Below are 8,119 nucleotides of genomic sequence, written 5' to 3' on the forward strand. Positions count from 1 at the left end.
ACCTCTTCACCTCGAATCTATATTTCATTGTACCATAGCTTCAAGCAATTTACTCTCTGTTTACCGTTTTTTCAGAGATAACAATTATCTCTTTAACTTCAATGCCTCTGGTTTTTGTCTTAAGACAAGGCCAAGAGAGGATACTATATCAAGGGCTAGTTGAGAATGGCTTGTCCCCACTTCGCACTCCACCATCATTCATTGCTCCATAGGCTCCTTACAATTCCTACACATCATGGACCAATGCCATGCTTGTCTAGGCAATCCCATTCATGATATTCAATAAGCCATTTTCTCAATCGTTTATATTTCCAATAAATCAAGCTCTCGCACTTGCTCTTCATGTTAGCCAACAAAAAGTCACAAGCTACTTTTTTCTAAGTCTAATTCTATCTCTAGTCGTCCTCTAGAATTATTACATTGTGATGTATTGGGCCTTGCTCCCTCATTATCTTGTTCTAACTACTCCTATTATGTTCTCTTTGTTGATAATTTTTCCAAATATTCAATGGGTATTTCCTATGAAATTAAAATTTGACTTTATGACATATTTGTTAGTTTTAAAAAGCAAGTTGAAAATATTTTGCTACACACTATCACCATGTCTCGCTTGGAAGGTGGTGGTGAATTAATAAGTAATACCTTCAACAATTTTTTCCAACCACATAACATCACACATAAATATTCTTGCCCCCACATGCTAGAACAAAATGGTGTTGTGGATCGCAAGCACCGCTTATCATCAAAACTGGCTTAGCTATTATGGCCCAAGCTAATTTGCTTTCTAAATTTTGGCTAAAAGTCTTCATTACAGCCATTTATTTGATTGACCGCATGCCCCTACTTTAACGTCACACTGGCTCCCTATATTAAGCTTTTATTTCACACCCCTCATGATTATTCACACTTGCGAACCTTTGGTTCTCTTTTCTTCCCATGGCTCCAACCTTACAATGCTAACAAATTGCAATTTTGAATGACCCCTTGTTGTTTTATAGGTTATAGTTCTAGTCATAAATTGTATCATTGTATAGATCTGTCATCCAATTGAGTGTATATTTCTCATCATGTCATTTTTTATGAAACCATGTTTCCTCACTCCCACATCACTCCCACTCATTCTTCACATCCTCCACTTCATAGTCTCAATTTCTTTGGAGTCATTCAAACCAAGCATGTTCATTTTGGTCCTTCCACTAATTTATAGGTCGTTCTCACATCCAACAATATCTCTTGGGCGCCTCCTTCATCAACTACCAAATATACCTTCCAGACCTTTGGCCAAAGGGTTGTGTGAGCTACTATGGCTTAAGAAGTTGATGACAGAAATTGATTTTCCACCGAAGTTTAGATGAGATTATTTTGTGATAATAAAGCAGCAATTTATATTTCCCACAATCCAGTTCAACATGATCGGACCAAGCACATTGAGATTGATAGATATTTTGCTAGGCAAAATTTCAAGGCTAAGGTGGTTTAGTTTCCTTTTGTTAGTTTGAAGATCAGTTGATGAGCATACTTACTAAGGCCGTGTTAAGCAAGGCTTTTCATAGCTCACTTACTAAGTTGGGTATCAAAGATATCTTTTCACCTACTTGAGGGGGAGTGTTGGCATGAGCTGTCAATTAGGAATAATACATGAATCCAAGTCAATCTTTGGTATGAGCTGTCAATTAGAGACAATATATGAATCCAAGTCAATCTATTTCTTATTTTATCTTCTAATTAGGATGATTGTTAGGATTGATTATATATATAGCACACACACTCAAAAGCATTGTAAAACAAACAATGTAAAAAATATAAGATAATATAAAAACTTTATCCAAAAAGCTCTATGCGTTTCGTCATTAAATGTGATTGCCTTCACTTATTTTTTTTTTTGGTATTGCCTTCCCCTGTAAATGCAAGAAATGTCGATCGATGGTGTAATAGAGAGCTTTTGCATTACTACGAGTTCTTAGAACGATAAAGAGGCTTTTGTCTTTGGTTTATCAAGATCGTGATTTGGCCGTACTAACTCTAGTCTTCAACCCTGACAAGCTTGAAAAGTCCGTTTTTCAACTAGCACATACCAGTGCTATTGCTTCAGAATCGAGTTGGAAGATGGTTGGGTAAAATTCAGCAATTTCCAAACGAAGTTCATTAGCTGCAAGAGGAAGAAGAATCTTGGGATCGAGTAGTATTTCACTCGTGCTCGGATGAGAAAGCTTTAGATTTATCGGTTGGGGAATTTCTCAAGAACCCTTCAAGGTATGAATCTTTTCCGTGACGAAACCGAAGAGGACGCAAGAATTATTCATTGGGATGAGGAAAAAGTTAAGGTTGATTTTGCATTCCATTTATTTTGACGTGTAACGCAGACAAAATTATCTTTCTACTAAGCCGACGGTCCACCACTGCAGTGGACGGTCGAATGATCCAAATATTGATTTTAAGTTCGATTCTCCAATCTATTCTCGTCTCGGATGCGAAGGACGGACTTGGCTCAGTACATGCACGTATGCACATGAATGAAAACTCATCAAACAGTCTCGTTGACTTGGCTGAAGAGCCCCGCAGAGCATCCCAAACTTCTCGCTCGCAATTATTCGAATCGCATCATTGATTGCCTCTTCGAAAATGATGGCCACCAGCCATGGTCGCAATGGCCGGCAAAAGACTCGCCATACGTCGTAAAAAAATCTGCATGCTCTATGCTAAATCTATTAAGATTAGTTTTAAAAATTAATTTATTGAATGATGTGGCAGATTTTAAATGAGTCATATTTAACAATCCAAGAGATAAATTAATTTCGTAGGCGAATCTTAGTAAATGTATAATTTCTTCTATTGATTTTTTTTTTTTTTGAGGAATATAAATCTCACAAAGTCTCTTAAGCAGTGTCGAAGTCGACCCTTCCTGACGCATACGACACATTCTCCTTCGTATTAAGAACTTGAATCTTCAAAGCTGACTCTCAGCGGCCTCAAATCAACTGGGTCTACTCTCCCCTTCATTCCTATAAATACCTCTCATTACATGTTCACATCCCCCACTCCCTTACCCAAAATGGCCAAATCAAACGACACGGCGAGAGCTCTTCTCAACATTCTCGTCGTGTCCAGCCTCATTGCCAGATTCTCGCCGGCACACGTCCTGAGTCAGAATTGTGGCTGCAACACCAACCTGTGTTGCAGCCGGTATGGCGGGAAAAGTGCCAAAAAAGTCCTAAACCTTTTGTCTTTGTGCCAATTTAGTCCTAAACCTTTTTTTGGTGCCGATTTAGTCCTAAACCTTTTTACGTTGTGCCAATTTAGTCCTTTCCGATCAATTTTGGTCGGAATTTGCTGACTGGACGCCGGCTGGCTGACGTGGCCTCATCGGCGTTGACGTGGACTACTTTTAATAATTTTTTAATTTTTTTAGTTTTTAGTTTTTAGTTTTATTTTTTTTTTTCTTTTTGTCTTCTCATCTTCTTCCTCCAACCGGTCGCCGGACCTCGCCGACCACCTCACCAATGGCCGCAAGGGCGACCTCGCGCTGGGCGGCGAGGCTCGTCGGATCTGGCGAGGGTCGAGCCTCGCCCATGGCCGGCGAGGCTCGACCTTGCCGACCCGGAGGGCGAGCCTCGCCCGCCCAACGCGAGGCCGCCCTCGAGGCCCGGGCGTCGAGCCTCGCCCTCGCCGGATCTAGCGAGGTCGAGCCTCGCCCATGGCTGGCGAGGGCGAGCCTCGCCAGCTCGGCGCGAGGAGGCGGCCGGATTCCCGGATTCAGTCCTCGAGGTCTTATGGAACCGAGGCCTATCGTGTCCTCCTCCGACACGTCGATGCTCGGCGGCTTGGAGGCGAGCTTCGCGGCGCGCGCCGAGAGCGCCTTCTCGACGAGCTTCGCCACCATCGGCTTCGCTCTCCTCCCCATGCTCCACGCACCGAGCTGGCAAGGCTCACCCTCGCCGCCCGGGCCTCGAGGGTGGCCTCTCGCCGGCCGTCGCCTCCGGCCGGTCGCCGGACCTCGGCGACCGGGCGGGAGGAAGAAGATGAGAAGACAAAAAGAAAAAAAAAAAGAAGAAAAAATTAAAAGTTAAAAACTAAAAATTAAAAAAATATTTAAAATATTAAAATATTATTAAAAGTAATCCATGTCACCGCCGATGAGGCCACGTCAGCCAACCGGCGTCCAGTCGGCAAATTCCGATCAAAATTGACCGGAAATGATTGAATTGTCACAACGTAAAAATGTCTAGGACTAAATCGGCACCAAAAAAAGGTTTATGACTAAATTGGTACAAAGACAAAAGGTTTAGGACTTTTTTTGACACTTTTCCCCAGTATGCTAGTGCGGGTCTGGAGATGACTACTGCGGGGCCAGTTGTCAATCCGGCCGTGTTACTCATCTCACCACCCCGAGCAGCGGGGTCTCAATGGCGGACATGGTGACGGATAACTTCTTCAATTCGATAATTGGCCAGGCCGACTCGAGTTGTGAGGGGAAGAGCTTCTACACTAGGCAAGCTTTCCTTGATGCTGCCAGTGGTTACACCGAATTTGGCGCAGTCGGGACTGCCGATGACTCTAAGCGTGAGATCGCTGCTTTCTTCGCTCATGTCACGCACGAGACTGGACGTAAGAACCTCTCCCAAAGCATGAAATGAAACATTGTGTGATACCAATTCATTCATCGAAAAGTTCATTATTTCTGTTTAGCTTTTCTCATTTGGCTCTCACGATTAAGTTCGTTCATTTTTATGCTTAAAGACAATACCATGCATGTTAAAGTCCTTTTGTCTTTACTTGCCATGTTTGCTCTTTGCCGCGAATTTTATTCACCGTGGCTTCCTGGAGATCATAGCGTATGATCTGCTTTGCTTTAGATATATGGCTTAGATGAGATCATTACGAACTATCAAACCCCCAAAGCAAAAGCAACTAATAACAATTAATCTTCTTGGGTGCAGATTTTTGCTACATTGAAGAGATAGATGGTCCCTCGGAAGATTACTGCGACGAATGGAACATCCAGTATCCATGCAACCCCAACAAAGGCTACTACGGTCGAGGTCCCATCCAAATATCATGGAACTCCAACTACGGACCCGCGGGAGAATCCATCGGGTTCGACGGCGTCAACTCTCCCGAAACCACGGCCAACGATGTGGTCGTGTCTTTTAAGACCGCCTTCTGGTTTTGGATGAACAACGCCCACTCCGTTATTACTTCCGGTCAAGGCTTCGGCGCGACGATTCGAGCCATTAATGGAATAGAATGCGGTGGCGGAAACCCCGACGCGGTTCAAGCTCGGGTTCAATATTACATTGATTATTGCAACCATTGTGGTGTCTCTCCGGGAGATAACCTGACCTGTTAGAAAGCATAGAAAACCAGTTTCTTTTTATGGCATTGTAGCCAACCTCGGTTAGCACCATGACCATACTCGATTTACAATAATGTCGGCCACTGAATAATAGATCCAAAAAATAAAAGGAATATCAGCATCTTGTTGAGTAAGAATCTGATAGCTCATGATCATGAATTAGCATTAACATTTTTGAAAATAAGGAAAAAGAATTGGTAACGCAAAATTAATTGTTAACAAACCCAAACAAGAGTTGGAAATGCACCTGGTTGGTAACTTGAACATAGAAGAGTTGATGATTACTCTACTTGAGGTTGGTAATTCTCAAGAGAGCTGGTAAATTTAAACAGTTGGCATATAAGGAAAATGAAAGCACTAGTTACTATATAAAAAAGTGAATCTAGGAAAAACAAATAAATGTTACTAAGCAACTAGTGTAAAAATTGATAACTCAAAACTAGGTGGTAATATTGAGACAAATGTTTAAGTTCTATAAGAAAAAATCTCACATCAAACAATTATTATGGTTTAAAATAGTTAATATATCATAATTGGCCCATAACTCATTGTTTTTTAAGCTTTTGAATGAAGATAGGTTCAATCGAATATATTGACAGACTTAGATCTTGAGTCCCTCTTGGTGGTCTCTCCATATGAAGGTTGATAATGTCGCATCATAAATGGTAAATTGAAATCGTTGGTAATAAAGGCAAATATAAAGACAATTATATTTAGTAACTTAATCAAGAAAAGTTGGTAATCGCTAGACAATTCAAACGAATGGATCGAGTTGGGTCAGGTAATACAACTTTTAATTCGGTTACTTAATAGGAGAAAAGTTGTTTAGGTTGTCCTAGATTATTTTTTTATGGAAATGGGTCAAATCCATATAAACTAATTTTATGTAATACAACTTTTGTGATGCATACCCCATCTAATCCAGACTAAACCCAACTCATATTACAAGAACATATCTATATTTAACCACACGTATCAAAAGTCATTTAACCTACTTAAGCACTTCACATGAATATGTTACTTTGATAAAATTTTGTATCAAATAATAAAAGTAAAATAACAAAATAAATGATGTTAGTAAATTTTTTTAGAAAATAAACCAAAAAAAAAATTATGAAGAACTAGAAATACATTTGTTAAGAGGAGTTACACTATACATGCATGTTTTATTAATCCAAGTTTAATTAATCCCATTTCAATAATTTGCATTAAAATATGTCGAGTTTGGTTTTCATAGATTGTTCTATGAGTAGACAACAAGCTTATGCTACATAATTGGACCCTCTCGAGAAGCCACATACTCCACCTTAATGCAAATTGCATCGATAAATGTCGTGAATCATCTAGCCCAAATCCAAAGAAGCCTTCCTAAGAAACTATAAATTGAAGACCAACTAACGGTGATGGCAATTGGTTTGTGGGGATGAGACAAAGATTGATAATTTTTTTATTCAAGGTTTGAAACTAAAATGACCACTTTGGATCCTTATTAGAAACTAGATCCATTATGGGCCTTCCGTTAAAAAAATTACTTCATTTTAGGCCCTTACATGGAATTTTCCCTTTTCTTTTGCTAGTGATCGATCGCCAGTCACAAGCAATGGCAAGTGAGGGTCGTATTCACCCATCACAGGTGAGGAGTTGGCCTCGCTAACCCGTCACTTGGACGAGGGCGAGCATCAACAAGGACCAAGGGCCCTTCTTGTTAGATTTGGCGAGGCCCACCCTTGACCTTACCAAATTTGGTGAGGGGGCTGTTGCAGGCAATGGTCACCTTAGCCTACCACAGGTGAAAAGAAAAGGGAAAAAAAAAAAAAAGAAAAAAAATTCAAAAAATATTAAAAATTATAAAATTTTAAAAATTATCTATGTCAACACAAATCATGCCATATAAAATGGTCAGAACAAAAGCAAAATACATAACTACTTATTTTCTTCTTCTTTTTCCTTTTTCTAAAGTTGGGGTATCATTTTCTAGTTTGGTTAGTGAGAAGGAGATCGTCTTGTTGACTGAATTTGGTAATCTTAAAATTGATAAGCGCTTGTACATTAAGTTATTTTCACTGTCACTTCATATATTATTAGATAGTAAAATAGGGGTAGAGAGTTAATTTTCTTATATAGCTTTACTTCTTTTTTCATATAAAAAAGCACGGATATTATCCCCAATTTAAAGAGACTAAATCCACGGTATATATCAACTTTCTAAACTAGCACCAACGCACGGTAAGCACGCTCAATGAACTTTGTGTTGAAAGGGTAGAGAGTTAATTGCCATACCCTGGTAATGCTTCATGTAAATAATAAACAGGGAGATGAAAAACAAATAAACGATGCATTTGTTTCGTGAAAAATGAAAGATTTTGAAAATATTTTCTTAAAAATGATTATTATAAATGGATAAAACAATGTTTTTATCGTGCAAGAAAATTATGTAAACTTAAATTGTTATTGTTAAAGAAAATATATTTCAATAATTAATCATTTCAAGCAATATACATAATTATTTTTAGAAAAATATTTTTCAAATCATTCATTTACACAAAAAAAAATGAAGCCATGGTGTCTTTAAAAATAGGTATGAGAAAGTAATGTGGCATGTGTAATTCACTAATTTCAAAAGAAAAGAGAAAATAATTATGAGTATGCTAGAGGCCAATAAATAATTGAGTTCTTGCAAAAATGATTTCAAGATGATGGAAGTCAGGGAAAATTCCAAATAAGGATCCAAAGTGAATCTATTTTATTAAATAATGATCCAAAGCG

At 39.1% G+C, this 8,119-nt stretch overlaps 1 protein-coding gene across 1 annotated transcript; it reads left to right on the forward strand.

The window, feature by feature from the left end:
- Positions 1 to 3,052: 3,052 nt before the first annotated feature.
- Positions 3,053 to 5,487, forward strand: LOC120287811 (endochitinase EP3-like). The gene is made up of 3 exons (XM_039301222.1): positions 3,053 to 3,208; positions 4,320 to 4,605; positions 4,938 to 5,487. Exons 1-3 carry the CDS (start codon positions 3,053 to 3,055, stop codon positions 5,345 to 5,347), a joined length of 852 nt encoding a protein of 283 aa, XP_039157156.1. The 3' UTR covers positions 5,348 to 5,487.
- Positions 5,488 to 8,119: the final 2,632 nt, after the last annotated feature.

The sequence above is a fragment of the Eucalyptus grandis genome, chromosome 8 (genome assembly GCF_016545825.1).
Source record: "Eucalyptus grandis isolate ANBG69807.140 chromosome 8, ASM1654582v1, whole genome shotgun sequence".
Classification (NCBI taxonomy): domain Eukaryota; kingdom Viridiplantae; phylum Streptophyta; class Magnoliopsida; order Myrtales; family Myrtaceae; genus Eucalyptus; species Eucalyptus grandis.